Consider the following 19,936-nt stretch of genomic DNA (forward strand, 5'->3'; position numbering starts at 1 on the left):
TTGGAAAACCGCTTTGTGGCTTGACAAATATATCCTTGAATATATTCAAATTAAACAACTGAATGTAGCAACTGTGTATGTTTTAAAACTTTGTTACATGGATATCTGTTTCTGTTTCTACTTATGTGTCAACAGAATTTAATAAGACTTAGAATATTAAATCACCCTTAGTATGTGGCTAAGAGATAAGCGCATTTGGTAATTAGGGATACTGATGAAACTTAACAGCCAGAATTTATGGCATGGTGTTTGAAACCATTGAGTTGAACTCTGCAACAACCTTAAAGGATTTCTAGCATTGCTGGCTCACGAATTATGGGAGTTGAAATCCACAAGTCTTAAAGTCCCCAAAGTTAGACATACCTGCTCTAGAGATCTTAGCCTTTTTACAGTCTGAGACTATAAATTCACTCTAGTTCTAAAAGAGTAAATTCTTCTTCTAATTAGTAGACCAGGGATGCCAAACTTGAAATGACACATTGTTATCACATGATGTATCACAACCTTTTCCTCCTTTGCTAAAATGGGGGTAGGGTGGCCAGTGTGTGAGATATCTGGCCCTCGATGTAAAAGGAGGGTTTCGTTTTCTGCCATATGAGCACATATATTTGTTTAATTAAGTCTGGCAAAAATCAGTCAAAATTACAAAGCAGGAAGAAAATTTACCAAACTTACTTGTGCTTTCTTTTATTTGCCCCTATTTGCTTAATTTAGCTTTAATAGTATCATCCAGGTCTATTAAGTCAACATCCTTTTATTGTCAACATCCCCCAAAATGAGTTACATAGCTCTGCTTTCTCCCTGTTGCTTGTCACCTTCTTGCCACTTTCTCACTGCAATGGACCAGAGTGTGCTGTGGGTATAATTTACTGGGACTTCAGTAAGGCATTTGATAAAGTAGACCATAACCTACTACTAGATAAAGTAGAAAAATGTGGGTTAGACAGCAACACCACCAGATGGATTCAAAACTAGCTGACCAATTGCACTCGATGTGCAGACCTCAATGGAACTGCATCTACATGGAGAGAAGTATGCAGTGGAGTACCCCAGTGGAGTAAGGCCAGTACTCTTCAACATCTTCATTCAATGACTTGGACGAGGGGATAGATGGGGAATTCATCAAATTTGCAGATGACACCAAACTGGCAGGAATAGCCAATTCTCCAGAAGATAGGCTCAAGATACAGAACGATCTTGGCAGACTTGAACATTGGGTGCTATTATTATTATTATTATTATTATTATTATTATTATTATTATTATTATTATTATTATTATTATTTAGATTTGTATGCCATCCCTCTGCAGACTCGGGGCAGCTCACAGCAATAACAAAAAACAATGTACAACAAATCTAATATTTTAAAATATCTAAAAACCCTTATTTAAAAAACCAGACATACACACAAACATACCATGCATAAACTATATAGGCCTTGGGGATGTCTCAATTCCCCCATGCCTGATGGCAGAGGTGGGTTTTAAGGAGTTTACGAGAGGCAAGGAGGGTGGGGGTAATCCTAATCTCCGGGGGGAGCTGGTTCCAGAGGGTTGGGGCCGCCACAGAGAAGGCTCTTCCCCTGGGTCCCGCCAGACGACATTGTTTAGTCGACGGCCCTGGAGAAGGCCAACTCTGTGGGACCTAACTGGTCGCTGGGATTCTTGCAGCAGAAGGCGGTCCCGGAGATATTGTGGTCCGATGCCATGAAGGGCTTTATAGGTCATAACCAACACTTTGAATTGTGACCGGAAACTGATCAGCAACCAATGCAGACTGCGGAGTGTTGGTGTGACATGGGCATACCTAGGGTAAAGTTCTACCTCCAGGCAAGAGAAATAAAATGCACAGATATAGTTTATGGGGTCGCTCACTCAACAGTAGTAACTGTGAGAGGGATCTTGGAGTCCTAGTGGACAACCATTTAAATATGAGCCAGCAGTGTGCAGCAACTGCCAAAAAAAGCCAATATAGTTTAGGCTGCATTAAGGGAGCAATCAAGATCACGTGAAGTTTTAATACCATTTTATAATGCCTTGGTAATGCCACACTTGGAATACTACATTCAGTTTTGGTCGCCACAATATAAAAAGAATGTTGAGACTCTAGAACAGTGATGGCTAACCTTTTTGGCACTGAGTGCCAAAACTGCATGCACACACACACTCATAATGCAATGTGTGTGCGACCACCCTGCATGTGCCCCACTTCATCCCTGTACGTGCAGCCCCTTTGTATGCACAAGCGTCCCCCTGCATATGCCCATCCCCAATGCATGCGTATCTCCTGCATGCACCTGGCCCCACATGCATGCATGGCAGGGCCCCAAAAATCAGCTGCCCAGCGAGAGGCGCACATATATGCACGGCGGAGCAGAACTGAGGTGACAGGTTGTGTGCCTGCAGAGAGGGCTCTGCATGTCACCGGTGGCACGAGCCATAGGTTTGCCATCACGGGTCTAGTGGTTCCTGCATTAAGTAGGTGAATTCTGTTGTAACTTCTAACTCTATGAGTCTGTGAATCCTTGGGCATATTTTTGTAAGTTTGCATATGCTCAGGGATTTGCATCTAAAATGTGAGGAGCAGTGTTTCCTTATTTGTGCTGGTCCTCTAATAAGGAAGCTGTGTCATAGTATTTCCTTGTCCATGTGTGGGAATGTTCAGAAAGTGGTTAGGTTAGGTTCTTAGTTTTTATTATTATTATTCATTATACTGGTATGCCGCCCTTCTCCGAGGACTCGGGGTGGCTCACAAAATACAATAACATGTATACAAACCTAATAGTTAAGAACTCTAAGCTAAAATCCCCTTAAATTAAAAAACCCAGTCAATTAACTCAATCACACCCACACATAACATTTAATGGTCAGAAAGAAGAGCGGGCATGATCTAGCTGCACCTTGCCTGGCGACACAGATGAGTCTTAAGGCTTTTGTGAAAGGCGAGGAGGGTGGGGGCAGTACGAATCTCTGGAGGAAGCTGATTCTAGAGGGCCGGAGCCACCACAGAGAAGGCTCTTCCACTAGGCCCTGCCAGAGAACATTGTCTGGTCGACGGGACCTGAAGAAGGCCAACTCTGTGGGACCTAATTGGCTTCTGGGATTTGTGCAGCAGAAGGCGGTCCCATAAGTAATCTAGTCCAATACTATGTAGGGCTTTATAGGTCATCACCAACACTTTGAATTGTGTCCGGAAATCAATCGGTAGCCAATGCAGTCCGCGGAGTGTTGTAGAAACATGGGGGTATCTGGGAAAACCCATGACCGCTCGCACGGCTGCATTCTACACGATTTGAAGTTTCCGAACTCTTTAGAGGTAGCCCCATGCTGAGAGCGTTATCTGTCACATCCGTCCACCTGTCCATCCATATCATTCACTCACTTCTTTCTTTCTTTCTTTCTTTCTTTCTTTCTTTCTTTCTTTCTCTCTCTCTCTCTCTCTCTCTCTCTCTCTCTGTTCCATCCTTCCTTCCTTCCTATCTATCTATCTTCCATCCATCCATCCATCCATCCATCCATCCATCCATCCATCCATCCATCCATCATTTATCTTTGAATCCGTGATGCATAGATGGGCAATTAGGATTAAGAACATCAAATCAACCTCCACAAATTATTGGGAAAAAGAATGATCCAACTAATCCAACTGCCAAGACTATAATGTCATATCTGGAGAGATTTGGTTGAAAAAAAAATGTATCTGAAGTGGAATCGGAAGGTGAAAAATCTGCATGAGCAAAACAGAGTTGAAGAGGTTTCTCCTGTTTCAAACTACTCCAACAAGTAAATTAGCTTCCCATGTGTTGTACTTTATTTTTGCCAACCTAAGCTCCTGCTGGACCTGGCTGGCTCTTAGCAATAACCTGAATAAGGCTGTTTGGTCCAATAACTTTGGACTCCTGCTGCATTTTTCAATTTGTTGCTTTCTTCTTGGTGACACTGAAATTCCATAGGAGTCAGAGCCAGGGTCATGAGCAACAGGATCTATACAGGTGAAAGGGGTAGGGTGCCAGTTAAAGAGGGACTTGTGTGCTGTTTATCGCCATTTTTTCTCCACCACCTCCTTGAGGTCTCTGCTGGACACAAGAGGAAAGTTCTACTTCCAATATGAAATGCTTACAGTAGCTTCTTTCAGCTATATCTAGTTAGAAACATAGAAGACTGACGGCAGAAAAAGACCTCATGGTCCATCTAGTCTGCCCTTATACTATTTTTTGTTTTTTATCTTAGGGTGGATCTATATTTATCCCAGGCATGTTTACATTCAGTTACTGTGGATTTACCAACCACGTCTGCTGGAAGTTTGTTCCAAGGATCTACTACTCTTTCAGTAAAATAATATTTTCTCATGTTGCTTTTGATCTTTCCCCCAACTAACTTCAGATTGTGTCCCCTTGTTCTTGTGTTTACTTTCCTATTAAAAACACTTCCCTCCTGGACCTTATTTAACCCTTTAACATATTTAAATATTTCGATCATGTCCCCCCTTTCCCTTCTGTCCTCCAGACTATACAGATTGCATTCATTAAGTCTTTCCTGATACGTTTTATGCTTAAGACCTTCCACCATTCTTGTAGCCTGTCTTTGGACCCGTTCAATTTTGTCAATATGTTTTTGTAAGTGAGGTCTCCAGAACTGAACACGGTATTCCAAATGTGGTCTCACCAGCGCTCTATATAGCGGGATCATAATCTCCCTCTTCCTGCTTGTTATATCTCCAGCTATGCAGCCAAGCATCCTACTTGCTTTCCCTACCGCCTGACTGCACTGTTCACCCATTTTGAGACTGTCACAAATCACTACCCCTAAATCCTTCTGAAGTTTTTGCTAACACAGAACTGCCAATACAATACTCGTTCGTTGATAACATCCTCATAATTTTGTTGCTCTTCTATTTTCAAACGAAACAACAAAAAGCATTCAATGTTGCTTTTTTGTGATAAAATATTTCTGAACAGATTTCTGAGATGCGTTTATATTGACGGGTAACCGGCCCCCTTGTACCACACTGCTAATACATTTCAGTATTTCTGAGAGCCATTCTTTCATAGAATATGCCTGAAATATTCCCTATTTGAATACAAATGTTCTCCAATTGTTTTTTCTTCGCCCAACGCAGTTCCATCAAGTTAAACACTAGCTTTCAATTCACCTGGAAGTATCTTTAATCTAACTCAGTGTTTTGAATAGGGTGCTCATGACTGCAAAATTAGCATTACAAAGCTATTCAATAAATGCATGAGGTAACTGCTTATTTTATCTGTTTTAGAATGGATTGATTCAACTTTAAAAATTGAATTGTAAAAAAAAAATGTGTTTGATAAGACAACTCAAAGTGTTGGTAATGACCTTCAAAGTGTTGGTAATGACCTTTAAAGCCCTACATGGCATTGGGCCAGAATACATCCGGAACCGCCTTCTACCGCACAAATCCCAGCGGCCAATAAGGTCCCACAGAGTTGGCCTTCTCCGGGTCCCGTCGACCAAACAGTGTCGTTTGGCGGGGCCCAGGGGAAGAGCCTTCTCTATTGTGGCCCCGGCCCTCTGGAACCAACTCCCCCCAGAGATTAGAACGGCCCCCACCCTCCTTGTCTTTCGCAAATTACTTAAGACCCACCTTTGTCGCCAGGCATGGGGGAGTTAAGTTATCCTTTCCCCCTAGGCTACTACAAGTTATGAATGGTATGTTTGTGTGTATGTTTGGGGTTTTTTTTTATAATAAGGGTTTTGTAGTTGTTTTTATTAATTGGATTGTTCATGTTGTTTTACCACTGTTGTTAGCCGCCCCGAGTCTGCGGAGAGGGGCGGCATACAAATCCAATTAATAATAATAATAATAATAATAATAATAATAATAATAATAATAACAACAACAACAACAACAACAACAACAACTTCCTACGCAGTTGGAAGATGAATTTAACTAGGATTTGTTTCTGTTTTTCAAGGGATTGGGATTATTACTCAAAACAAATTATGGTTTGACAAACAATCCAAAAAAGAAGCAATGGGTTGTTTTTAAAAAATTTAATTAACAAGAGTCTAGACTGTGGAGTTTGTAAAACAAGATTTTTGAGTGAAAAAGTGAGCTGCCAGAAAACAAAAACAAAGCTTTAATAGGGTTTGCTGGAAGGAAAAAAAATGTTGGTATATGTGAGTTCAAGGCTTCATTTTGGATTCTACAACTTGGTTCACATAGTCATTGATTTGCATTATATTGGAGTGAGAACAAAAGCTTATTGTAGATGATTTTGAATTAAATCAGGACTTATTCTGTAATTGTGCAGCATTCTTTTATTTCTTCGGGGAAAACACTCAATAAAAATATCAGTTCTTAATATATGACCATGACCTGTTTTTTTTTAATGCCCTCAAATAATTACATTTAAAAATATCCCAAAGCAACTTTTGTTTTCCCTTTTTCCAATTATTTATTTGCCTCACATTCTTCTCGGATAAATTGAAATATTTTAAAAGGCTGCTTCCTTTTACATTATAGAAGCATTCTAGAACAGGGGCGGGCAACTATGCCAATGTTATGACATGGCTGACTTGGGAATTCTGGGAGTTGAAGTCCACAGGTAGTAAAGTTGCTACAATTGCCCACTCCTGTTCTAAAATATTGGAAAATATGAACCACTTCAGGTGCATTTTTTTTCTCCTCTCTGTTTAGTGCCGATATCTGGATTTTATAGTTACATTGTTTATTAGCAAGAATATGTTGTGCATATGCAGCAATAGAAAACTTTGATAGTAAAAAGTTTTGCGGTTTCCTGTATTGGTATTTTCCATGCTCGATTATTATTATAAAATCAGCTGAAAATATCAAATATTTTATTATGTAGAGTTACATATAAAACATAATAAGGAAAGAAAGAGAAAGCAATGTATCTCTCTAACCCTTTAAAAAAAAATTGTATGTATTTGTGTTTGCTTTTTGTATTTTTTATTTGACTTTATATTGTTTAAAGTACAGTAATACAGTACCTCATCTTACAAACTTAATTGGTTCCGGAAGTAGGTTCGTAAGGTGAAAAGTTCGTAATACGAAACATTGTTTCCCATAGGAAACAATGTAAAAGCGATTAATGCATGCAAAGGGGGGAAAAATCGCAAAATGGCTCTCCGCTGGCTGCCGCCGCCCGGCTGTCACCTTTTAAAACAGCCGGGGGGCTTCTCGGTGTTCTCCCGAACCTGAACTTTTCAGGTTCGGGAGGCCGCCGAGAAGCGCCGCCACCTGGCTGTCACCTTTTAAAACAGCTGGACGCTTCTCGTTCGGGTTTGGGTTTGGGAGAACGCCGAGAAGCCCCCCGGCTGTTTTAAAAGTTGACAGCCGGGCAACAACGCCCAGCGGAGCGCCATTTTGCGATCTGCAGTGGGTTCGTAAGCCGAAAAAGTTTGTAAGAAGAGGCAAAAAGTTTCCAAACCCCGTGTTCGTATCACAAGGGGTTCGTATCACGAGGTACCACTGTAATTTAAAAAAAAGAAAACTTTGATAGCAAAGTCAGAGGACCTCTGACACTGAAACACACATCTTCAAATCCTTCTCCATACAATAGATAAAGTAGTGCATCATTTCATCTTGGAGGAGAAATCAGATGTCCTATGGAGAAATCTGAAATGAGAAATGCCTGCTCAGCATGAAAAATGGAGCGTTTATGCAATTTTATGACCATGAAGAACAAGTCGGAGGATAAATTTGACATTCTGCTTGACATTTGATTTGCTTTGTACTGTTAGAGCTTATGAATTCCTACTCAGAACTCCTACATCTTGCAGTGGGATGCCTCCACGGTCTATGAGATCAGCATTGTTCTTACTGTACCTGATAGATGGAAATACAGGGTTATCACTGCCAACAACATTAAGGTCATTTTCTGTAGAGATGAAAGGAGAAATGCCACACTGTTGACAGAATCTGAATGTTAATAAGGGTAGCATTCCCTGAAACCCAAATTATAGCTCTGATCTCAGACTAATTATTGTAAAAGGCACATCAGTTTCTACTCGTGTTGCTTCTGAGAATCTAGAACACTTTTTTTCAGTGTTGTTTATATAAATGACCTCTTTCCTCATCAACATGTCAAAAAAGAGGCAAATAAAAACAAAGACAAGGATCTGGTTTTCAAGAGGATAGTTCTGCTTAGAAGCTTACAATGTTTATTGCAGAGCTCGAATAATGGTTAGAGACTTGCTGGGAAATTTATTAAAGTATATTAAATCAAAAATTTTGAAGGAGGAGGAGGAGGAGGAGGAGGAGGAGAAGAAGAAGAAGAAGAAGATCATCATCATCATCATCATCATCCAGAAGTTCACAGAGAGCAAATGTTAAAGTGATAAGAGAAGAGGATCCAGGCAATCCCAACATCAAATCAAGCTGGATCCATTTAGGAACATTCAGTTAAACTGCCCATTTTGTAGATTAAAAAAAAAAAAGATGCAAAAAAGCACATTAAAGCAAAATATCTTGAGGAAGAGATGAAGGTCCAGAGGTCCATAAGACAGCAAATGATCCTGACTTGAAAAATCTGGGGGAGGGGATGGAGAAAGTTCCAGTGAGAGTGACATCTGTGCTTGGGCATTTGCTGAGCCAGATCATAAATAGATTGATCTTTAAATATCAAGGGCTTCAAGGTAGAACAATTCAATTCAATTCATTAGATTTGTATGCCGCCCCTCTCCGAAGATTCGGGGCGGCTCACAACAGTAATAAAAACAGTATAACAATGGAACAAATCTAATAATAAAATATATAAAAACCTCAACAATTAAAAACCATACAGCACATACACATCAAACATGAAATATAATAAGCCTGGGGGAGATGTCTTAGTTCCCCCATGCCTGGCGATATAGTTGGGTCTTAAGTAACGTGCGAAAGACAAGGAAGGTGGGGGCTGTTCTAAACTCCGGGGAAAGTTGATTCCAGAGGGCCGGGGCTGCCACAGAGAAGGCTCTTCCCCTGGGACCCGCCAAACGACATTGTTTGGTCGACGGGACCTGGAGAAGGCCAACTCTGTGGGACTTCGGATACGTGCGGTAGAAGGTGGTCCCCGAGGTAATCTGGTCCAAACAAATTGGAAAACATGCTGTAGGAGCTCTCTTGTAGTAAGATAAACTTGAAAGTCTCCCAGAGATTTCATTCTCTCTGCCCTCTTTAAACTGAGTACCCAAAGCAGGGTTATTTTGAGTCTCTTTCTGACTCTCCTGTTTTTCTGGACTGAGATGTTATTAGCATTTAGCATTTAGACTTATATACCGCTTCATAGCGCTTTTACAGCCCTCTCTAAGCGGTTTACAGAGTCGGCATATATTATCCCCAACAATCTGGGTCCTCATTTTACCCACCTAAGGATGGAAGGCTGTGTCAACCTTGAGTCTGGTGAGATTTGATCTGTCAAACTGCTGGCAACTGGTGATCAGCAGAAGTAGCCTGGAGCACTGAACTCTGACCACTGCACCACCATGGCCTTCTCTGGGTCCCGTCAACAAAACAATGTCGCTTGGCGGGGCCCAGGGGAAAAGCCTTCCCTGTGGTGGCCCCGGCCCTCTGGAATCAACTCCCCCCACCCTCCTTGCCTTTCGTAAGCTCCTTAAAACCCACCTCTGCCGTCAGGCATGGGGAAATTGAGATATTCTCTCCCCCTAGGCCTTTACAATTTATGCATGGTATGTTTGTTTGTTTGTTTGTATGGATGTTTAATTTTATAATAAGGTTTTTTAGTTGTTTTTAGTATTGGATTTACATGATGTTTTTTATTACTTTTGTTAGCCGCCCCGAGTCTATGGAGAGGGGCGGCATACAAATCCAAAAATAAATAAATAAATAAATAAATAAATAAATAAATAAATAAATAAATAAATAAATAAATAAAAAATAAAATAAAAATTCATTCATTCATTCATTCATTCATTCATTCATTCATTCATTCCAAAACACAATGAGGGTTTTAGTGGGTATACAGTGATCCCCCGGTTATTGCGTCCCCGACCATTGCGAACAGGCTAATTTGCGATTTTTCAACCCGGAAGTCAAAACACCATCTGCGCATGCGTGCCCTTTTTTCTATGGGCACGCATGCGTAGATGGCGCCGGGCAGATCAGCTGCTGGGCGGCTTCCCTAGGTCTTCCCCCTCTTGGCGGGCATCAGCGAGGAGTTTCCCCACCGCCCACGCAAACTCCTCGCTGCTGCCGCTTCGCTCGGCCGCTTCCCAGCTGAGTACTCAGCTGGGAAGCGGCCCGAGCGAACGGCTTGTCCGCAGCCTGCCTGCCTGCCCGCGCACCCGCGGCTCGCGCGCCCTTCTCCCGCCCACGCTGTTCGCTCGGGCCGCTTCCCAGCTGAGTACTCAGCTGGGAAGCGGCCCGAGCGAACGGCTTGTCCGCAGCCTGCCCACGCCGTTCGCTCCCCCTCTTGCTGGCGGGAGGGCGAGAAGCCCTCCCCAGCACCCGCTCGCCCGCCCTTCGCCGCTCGCCCGCCCTTCGCCCGGCCACCCGCCGTTCGCTTGCTGCTCGCCCGGCCACCCAGGTTCGGGGGGGTGCTGGCAAGCCGCCCATGCCCGCGGCGACGTTTTAAAACAGCCGCGCCGCTTTCCAATGAGTCCCGAAGACAAACGCGGAAGTTTGACGTTTAGCTTCAGGACTCAGCTGGAAAGCGGCGAGAGCGAGCGCCAGCGAACAGCTTGTCCGCCGCCTGCCTGCCCGCTAGCGAGGAGCCGAAGATTGGGGGCGGCGCGGCTGTTTTAAAACGTCGCCGCTGGCATGGGGGGCTTGCCAGCACCCCCCGGACCCCCAACCCGGGTTTGGGGGGCTGCTAGGAAGCCCCCCATACCGGCGGCGACGTTTTAAAACAGCCGCGCCGCCCCCAATCTTCGGCTCCTCGCTAGCGCTGCGGAAGTAAAAACACCATCTGCGCATGCGCAGATGGTGTTTTTACTTCCGCAGCGCTACTTCGCGAAAACCCGCTCGTTGCGGGGGGTCCTGGAACGGAACCCTCGCAACGATCGGGGGATCACTGTATATCTATATACACATAGTAAAATACATGATGAAGGTTATAGAGGAGATACTCGTAGTAAAATATATCTAAGAAATAATAGAAAAGAAGATATAGTAATAGAACATATCAATGAAAGAATAGAAGAAGAGATATAGGAATAGAAGAAAGGTATAGGAGATATAGAAGAGCAGTAGGACAGGGGACGGAAGGCACTCTAGTGCACTTGTACTCGCCCCTTACTGACCTCTTAGGAATCTGGATAGGTCAACCGTGGATAATCCAAGGGTAAAGTGTTGGGGGTTTGGGGATGACACTATGGAGTCCGGTAATGAGTTCCACGCTTCAACAACTCGGTTACTGAAGTCATATTTTTTACAGTCAAGTTTGGAGCGGTTAATATTAAGTTTAAATCTGTTGTGTGCTCTTGTGTTGTTGTGGTTGAAGCTGAAGTAGTCGCCAACAGGCAGGACGTTGCAGCATATGATCTTGTGGGCAATACTTAGATCTTGTTTAAGGCATCTTAGTTCTAAACTTTCTAGGCCCAGGATTTATCTGATACTGTGTCTTATATCTGATAATGGTTTATCAGTATTGTCTGTGTTTTCCTTTAAAATAAATAAATAAATAAATAACAATGCAATGTTTATCAAAAGATGACAAAATTGGTCAAGTCTTGAAAGGCTGGGGTGATCAGATTTTCTTTTCTTCTTCTTCAAGTAACTTCCTTGTTATATTTGCAGGAATATTGTTAGCATAACTTAAATCTTTTTGGCAAAACGGTTTTAATGGAAATAGGATCTGATCAGCAAGATTGTTAAGTCTGGGTTAGATGGCATGACAAAATAATTACTGTAATTCATACCCAGATTACAAAAAGTAGTGAAGAAAGAGTGCTTGGTCAAGGATTCCTGATTATTCTGAAGGGTGGCTGCCCTGATTGGAGACAGATTTAATCATAGATTTTGAATCCCTTAATATTATTTATTAATGCCTTGGAGGTCTTCTAGTCCAACCCACTGCTTAAGTGTTTACTATTTCAGACAAATGGCTGTCCAATCTCTTCTTAAAAACAGACTTGGTTAAATCCTACACATACTATCTGTCTGAACCTGGGACTGCTGCCCTGCAAAATACTCAATCGAATGAGCTGTGGTATCTGCCCAAGTCTCCTGTGAATAAACCTGAAATCCCATCTCTTCTATTGGCTATGTCAACATGCTGCTCTGCTAAACAATCAAGGTAATCATTTCATAAATTTGACATTAAGGAAAAACGTTCTCTATATCATCCATATGGCTGAATATTCCAAAGACTACGTCAGACTATTCCACGCTTAAAAACCAGTGCCAGATTGAGAAGCAACCCCGTGCAGAAACTCGAAAAGCTATGTAAGATGAAACTCTTTATGACCCAGGACATTATAGTTTCTCAAATATGTGCTTGTTACGAACAATCAATGATCAGGACAAGCTTTTCACTAAGTGGATTAATGACAAACTAGAAATAACATTGCCAGATAGGCATGCAATGCACAGACTCCCTTTTCTATCACTAGAATTTTATTCAGCTTGGTTGCTGCTGACTTCCAGATCACCACGCTCGCTGGGAAGATAACTAAAAGGCAGAAAGTTAGGAAAGAGTCACAGTAAAATAAAAATAAATTTCCCCCACTTCTCCAGGAACCAAAGGTTCCAGAAGGTGTCAACCCTAGTGGGTCTTTGATGGATGGTTTTTGCCCTTTTGCTGGCCCAAAAGCAAACAAAGACAGAATGCCAGAGACCACATCATTATTTTAAAAAACAATTTCATCACATAAAACTTTCTGGAAAAACGTAGCACCAAAAGCTCTCGCCTTGCAATTTTTCTCTAAAGCAAAGTGCAGATCAATTAAAAGGGACGTCCTCCAGTGGAAACTGGATTGGGAGGAGGGGAGTAGTAACTATTTCAGATGCTTTTCTGTATAAGGTGAAGTATTTTAGGTTGTGTTGTGGTTCTTAAAATTCAGATCTCAGTTGCAGCTACGTTGTGCTGTGACGCTGACTTGCAGTTTTTAAAACCTCTTGCTGCTTTTCATACATATGTTTTCACAAGAGCCAAGGTCATCTTATAAACCGAAACATATTCTGTTCCAATATTTCTTTCCCAGCTTATATTTCTTTAAATGCTGGCTGTATTATGTTGCCCCCAGAGGCAACATATTGATTTCAAATGCCTTGCTTCCACTTATTTCCCCTGACATCTAATCCCATACGGAGCCTGGATTTAAACTACATCTATCACTTTTAACCCAGAGAAAAATAGGGAAATGTAGGGAGCCTATCCGAGCCATATATGCCCAAACACTTATTAAATTGTAGCTTCCAGCTAGTTACTGACTTTCACAGAATTATCTTCATATTTTATCCATTTGTTACTGTGTCATTCTTCTGAAAATTCAAGAGATGCAGCACAGAAGGCCTCATACCCAGGAGCCATGTTAAAAACCTTACAAAGCATAGTTATAGTCTAGACTAGGATACTGTATTAAGTGAGCAAAACTGCAGTGTTAATGCAGTTTCGAAATGACCATGTCAGAAATTAAGTTAACTCTTAATGGACTAAGGTTTCTAATAACAGACATAAAAGCTTGTTTGTTTGTTACCCGTGATTAGTCTCTTTTTCTACAACATCTATTAAATACGAAGACTCCAAGATCAGCCATCAAAACTGCAATGAAAGGTTTGGGGTGACATAGGGCAGTCTATCCCTGCTAGCTAATATATCCGGGTCAGTCAATCTTTTCTCAGAAGAGGCCTCCCACATTGCCCTTCTGTTGATTTGAATCTTTCTCCAACAGAGTACAGTGATCCCTCGATTTTCGCGGGTTCAAACTTCGCGAAACGCTATACCACGATTTTTCAAAAAATATTAATTAAAAAATACTCCGCGGTTTTTTACTATACCACGGTTTTTCCCACCCGATGACGTCATACGTCATCACCAAGAGTCACTTTTTCTATCATTTTTCTCTCTCTCTCTACCTTCCACTCTCCCCCCTCTTGCTCTCTCTCTCTTTCTCCCTCTCTGTGAGAATGCCTGCCCCACCTCTCCTGCAGCCCCCTCGCTAATAGCTGGGACGAAAGTGCTCTCAGCTAAGGGACTGTGAGAGGGGCGGGGCAGGCATTCTGAAAGCGCTCAGAGCGGCTACCGGCCGAATGAGGAGGATGAGAAGCCGTAGCCGCCAGCGCTGCTGCAGGAGAACCCGTGTCCGAAGAAAGCCGGTGAGAGGGGTGGATCGGGCGGGCGGGCGGTAGTGGCGAGGGGGCTGGAGGCGCTGGGCAGCCGACATTCAAAGCAATCTTTGCCGGCCTCCGCACTTTCGTCACTCCCTGCCCTAATTTCAAGCCCTGCTCCTTGCGCTGCCTTGAAAAAGGGTGTGTGGCGGTAGTTTTTGGCTGTCCATAGCCAAAAATGGTGTTTTTACTTCCGCACCGCTACTTTGCGGAAAATCGACTTTCGCAGGAGGTCTTGGAACGTAACCCCCGCGAAAATCGAGGGAGCACTGTACCCAGATTGGTCCTCGTGATGAACTTGTGGGTGTGGGAATGGAGAGATGAACTTTAACCTGGGCAGGGTACTGGGAGGAAGTTAGTATCGGGATGGCAAGAGTGTGACCAACATGGCTCTGCTAATAAATCGAACCTTGGATGAGAAATTTGGACTGGAATCTGATTTATTTCTCAGATGCTATTTGGGGCACTGACAGGGATAGGTTCCACTTACCATCACCACTGGTTCACATTGCGATGTTTTGCATGTATGCACACGTTCCATTCACACACACACACACATTGCTTCGTGCAATTTGGCTCCCGCACATGCTCAGTAGCTGGAAGCAGCCCGACACACGGCTGAGGAGGGGCGGGCGGACGGGCCCTTTTACAAGCAGCAGAACAGGAAAAACCTACAAAACAGTAAAAAAATTCACCAAAAACTCTGGAAAAAAGATGGTGGTGCCCTCAGACCAGCACTGACCAAACTGGATCCAGTGTCATGTCACCAGCAGGTCGCTTATGATTCAGGTGATCTGGTCCAAATTGGGAGAAACCCACCCCTTTATTGGTTTCTTTTCTTTTTGCTTTTTTGTATATTGGGTTCATTGGTGTGGCATGGAATAGAATCATGGAGAATCAAAATCAATAGTTGAACATGAGGTAGAAGCTTTTGGAATAGAGCTGAGATGAAAGAAAATTGGACAGAAGTTGGTGGACCTGAAATAAATGGGTCCAAAGCCTAAACACAGGGGAGAATGCCCCTTCGGAGGGATGCCTTATATCTTTCAAGAACAGAATTATATATACAGTGATACCTTGTCTTACAAACTTAATTGGTTCCGGGATGAGGTTCTTAAGGTGAAAAGTTTGTAAGATGAAACAATGTTTCCCATAGGAATCAATGGAAAAGCAAGCCCAAAACTCACCCCTTTTGCCAGCCGAAGTGTCCGCGTTTTTTTGCTGCTGGGATTTCCCTGAGACTCCCCTCCATGGGAAACTCCACCTCCAGACTTCCAGCAGATGTGATGGTGCAGGGGAATCCCAGCAGGGAAATCCCAGCATCGCAAAAACGAGCGCTTCGCTGGCAACGGAAGTCCGGAGGTAGGGTTTCCCAGCGAGGGGAACATCAGTGAAATTGCAGCATCGCAAAAACACAAAAGTCCTCGAAACCCCACCTCCGGACCTCTGTGTTTTTGCGATGCTGCGATTTCACTGAGGCTCCCCTCGCTGGGAAACCCCACCTCTGGATTTCCGTTGCCAGCGAAGCGGCCGTTTTTGCCCTGCTGGGCTTCCCCTGCAGCATCACAAAAACACGGAAGTCCGGAGGTGGAGTTTCCCATGGAGGGGAGCCTCAGGGGAATCCCAGCAGCGCAAAAACGGGTGCTTCACTGGCAACAGAAGTCCGGAGGCAGGGCATCCCAGCGGCGGCAGTGGGTTTCTAAGGTGAAAATAGTTTGTAAGAAGAGGCAAAAAAATCTTAAACCCTGGGTTTGTATCTCAAAAAGTTTGTATGACGAGGCGTTTGTAAGACGAGGTATCACTGTATTTCACAGTAAGGCCCCATTCAGTTCATACTGGAAAGATACGATGAAGTTAGTATCAATGAAGAAAAAATGGTGCAACATTTAACTCACTGAAATAAAACTAATAGGGGGTTTTTTTGGTGTGTGTGTTTGTGTGTATGTGTGTGAAATGCCTCTCTGGGATAGTTCCAGTATCTTTCAGATATTGTCAGTTTTGCCTTCATCAGCTCAAATACATCTAGTTTTTACTTGCTTCTTGCTTTTTCCCAAGTGATGTTAAGATTTCTATTTATGGGCATTCAGAGTGACATGTAAAACTTTTGAGGAGCAATGATATAAACAGAAACACCAGCGAGAAAACTAAAGTGTAAATATTTTGGTCTTTTCTGTGGCTATCTGTACTGCTTACTCAGAGTTTTACCAAGTTTTCCTGTTTTTTATTGCATAATTCTGACAATTAGTGCCGTCCAGAACCTCATGTTATGTTTAGATTGTTCAGAAGTTTCCATGACCTTTGAATTTCTTTGGTGCTGCTAGTGTCTTAAAAAAACTCTCATGGAACTTGTGGCTTGTGCAGTATTTGTGGTTTTGAAGAGGGGAGCCTAAAGATAAAAGTCACTGCTTTGCGTTGTCTAAACAGTGTTGATTTAGTAATGTTGTTCAGTTGCTTGTAATCCAGTATACCTTGCATAAATGCTGTTATTTGTGGTAGCCAATGTATTGAGGGCTGAAACATTTCTCAGGCATATTTATGAGCAACTAAACCTTCCCATTCTAATCTTTAAAATGCAAGACCCGTGAATTCCACACTGACCAAAGCTTCGCAACCGAGGATGCAATACCCAGCCTCCTTTTTGCGGCTCCTGGAGCGGTTCCAGATTGCTGCTGGTTTTTATTTTCTAATAAAATAAAGAGCACTTAAAAGTGTTAAAGTTAATGTGTGTTAACGTTAAACATTACAGTTAATATATAGCGAAAGCAACCTTTTAAAACACGAAGTCTGACCCTAGATAGGTAGGTAGACAGACAGACAGACAGACAGACAGACAAATACCAATCTTAAAAAGTTGGCTGTTCCCAAGGTAAAAACGTTGCTTTTTATAAAGTATTTCTACTGTATAACCATTGTTTTGAAAGCATCTGATTCCTACAGATAACATTTTCCATAGAAACATAGAAGTCTGACGGCAGAAAAAGACCTCATGGTCCATCTAGTCTGCCCTTATACTATTTTCTGTATTTTATCTTAGGATGGATATATGTTTATACCAGGCATGTTTAAATTCAGTTACTGTGGATTTATCTACCATGTCTGCTGGAAGTTTGTTCCAAGGATCTACTACTCTTTCAGTAAAATAATATTTTCTCATGTTGCTTTTGATCTTTCCCCCAACTAACTTCAGATTGTGTCCCCTTGTTCTTGTGTTCACTTTCCTATTAAAAACACTTCCCTCCTGAACCTTATTTAACCCTTTGACATATTTAAATGTTTCGATCATGTCCCCCCTTTTCCTTCTGTCCTCCAGACTATACAGATTGAGTTCATTAAGTCTTTCCTGATACGTTTTATGCTTAAGACCTTCCACCACTTTTGTAGCCCGTCTTTGGACCCGTTCAATTTTATCAATATCTTTTTGTAGGTGAGGTCTCCAGAACTGAACACAGTATTCCAAATGTGGTCTCACCAGCACTCTATATAGCGGGATCACAATCTCCCTCTTCCTGCTTGTTATACCTCTAGCTATGTACCTCCATGGGTCACTAAACATACAAATCTAATAAATTATTATTATTATTGTTGTTGTTGTTGTTGTTGTTGGCTATCTTTCATACAAATTTCTAAGTGCTTTTGAATTCTGGAAATATAACAGCTTTGGGTTTAAATCCTTATATTTGATTTTACACAGTGCCACAAACAACCTAATTTTATTTGATCTGTTGGAGGGGCTGTTTAGAAGGTTTAGGATTTGCATTCCTCAGACATCTTGAAAGGCCAGATTGTAGAAGCCTGTAAAAGTTACCGGTCTGAATGTATCTTGAATAGGCAGCCTTTTTTTCACATTAGTGTGATGATTGGATGCTAATATGTATTTGATCAGCTTAATTTCATTTGTAACAAACCTACCATCAGTACTGATTAGTTTTTAAATTCTTTTGAAAAATTGTGTGACTGATTTTCAACATTTGCATTTGTTTATGTGCCATTGCACCAGCATCCTCAATTTTTGTTTGTAGATAATGATTTTAAAATGTTGTAAACAAAAGTATTTTATACATGTGTTTTCCCTTGCTTTGATTGACAGCTTAGGACAGGGTGCTATTTTAAAACAACTGCCAAAAGTTAGCTAAACATTTTAAATATCTGATCAATTATAAAGCTGAAACTTGATGTGCTTGGAGCCTCCCAAACTGGGATTTGTCTTCTCCTTGATTTTTCCCAGGTAGTCTCATAAAAATGTTTTCATAAGGTGAGAATGGGAAGTGTATGTAATTTTGGTGTTCATGCATGTTGGCATGCAGATTTGGACAGTTAATCCCAAGGGGATGCAACCTTACTACCTACATTTTTGGTATCTCTGCTGCAAAAAGAGTAAAAGAAAGCTATAGAAGCAGTGTTGTCATATAATCTTTGCTAGTGCTATATATAAGTAAATGGCTTACTTAGGTAGGAAAGCCTCAGCAGATCACAGCACCTGGTTGCTCTCGATGAATCTTGGACACTAAGCAGGATTGGGACTAGTTACTACTTGCGCCTTCCGGGAGTATCCAGTCTTGGCTTGACTGGATGTCAAAAAAGTATCTTGGAAGAGTCACTTTTGTACTTCTGTTAAAGAACCTGAATAAGCGCTGAAGTTACCAGGAATTAAGCTAAGATCCAGTTATTTTGGTGCACAAAGTAAATTGCCCACACTGTGTCAATGGTAAACGAAGGGCCGCGCGTCAGTGAAAAAAATGCCAGTAATCTTTATATGATCTGATCCATGTAAGTTAAGGGTGTCAAACTCAAGGCCTGGAACTGGGGTGCTTAGATCTGGTCCGTGGGACCACCCTTGAAACACCGAAGGACAAGCCCGGAGTGCCTCTGTCAGTGAAAATGAACCTTTGGAGGGCTGCTTTTGCTGACAAATGGTTGCAAGAGGCCATTGCAGCTGAAAATGGAGCTCGTGAGGGCCATGGGTGGCACTCCCAACTCCCTTTTCACTGGCAGAGGTTTGTAAGAGGGTGTCACAACCAAAACAGTGCTTGGGAGCTGGTTTTCACTGGCAGAGCATTTGGGCTGCCACAGGTGCCCCCGACATGAGTGACGTCAAGCTGGCCATGCCCACCCCAACAACCCAAGATCCAACACAACCCTGATGCGATCCTCAGTGAAATTCAATTTGACACCCCTGATATAAATGAAGACCTATTACAGAAGCATTGTTGCTGAATCAGATCAATGCTCAATGCTCAGTAGTTTATATGATTTTTCCCATATTATTAATACCTATTTTTTTGTTTGCCTTAACCATATTTTTAATACTTCAGTGTTGTCACATAATCATATATACCATATTTTTGCGTCTTATGCAAAATTCACTCCTTTGATAAAGTGTTAAACCACAATCTCTTCAGTGTGGTGTTGTACAGAATAAAGTTACATAAAGTGTATGTATTTATATTTCAGAAAATGCAGCAGAAGCAGACCTATGGCTATTGAACAGTTGTACAGTGAAAAGCCCTGCTGAAGACCACTTTCGGAACTCAATCAAGTAAGTTGTTATCCTTTGATTAGCATTCTTGAATTAGTAGAGATGATTGAAAATTCTTTCCTTGCATAATGTCTACTCTTGTTCAAAGCAGAAATGGAAAACACAAAAGACAGATGTAATTTGATGGCAAT

General features: G+C 42.1%; 1 protein-coding gene across 5 annotated transcripts in view; it reads left to right on the forward strand.

The window, feature by feature from the left end:
* CDKAL1 (CDK5 regulatory subunit associated protein 1 like 1) overlaps nt 1–19,936 on the forward strand; it is a 652,416-nt gene that overhangs the window by 59,604 nt on the left and 572,876 nt on the right. For all 5 annotated transcript variants that reach the window (XR_011558700.1, XM_070747379.1, XM_070747382.1 and 2 more), the window contains one exon: nt 19,721–19,805. Coding sequence is in view for 4 of the 5 variants with exons in the window: in XM_070747379.1 (XP_070603480.1) it covers nt 19,721–19,805 (85 nt within the window). In the remaining variant the exon portion in view is untranslated. The remainder of the gene's footprint in view (nt 1–19,720; nt 19,806–19,936) is intronic.

This window comes from Erythrolamprus reginae, chromosome 3, assembly GCF_031021105.1.
Source record: "Erythrolamprus reginae isolate rEryReg1 chromosome 3, rEryReg1.hap1, whole genome shotgun sequence".
NCBI classification, from domain to species: domain Eukaryota; kingdom Metazoa; phylum Chordata; class Lepidosauria; order Squamata; family Dipsadidae; genus Erythrolamprus; species Erythrolamprus reginae.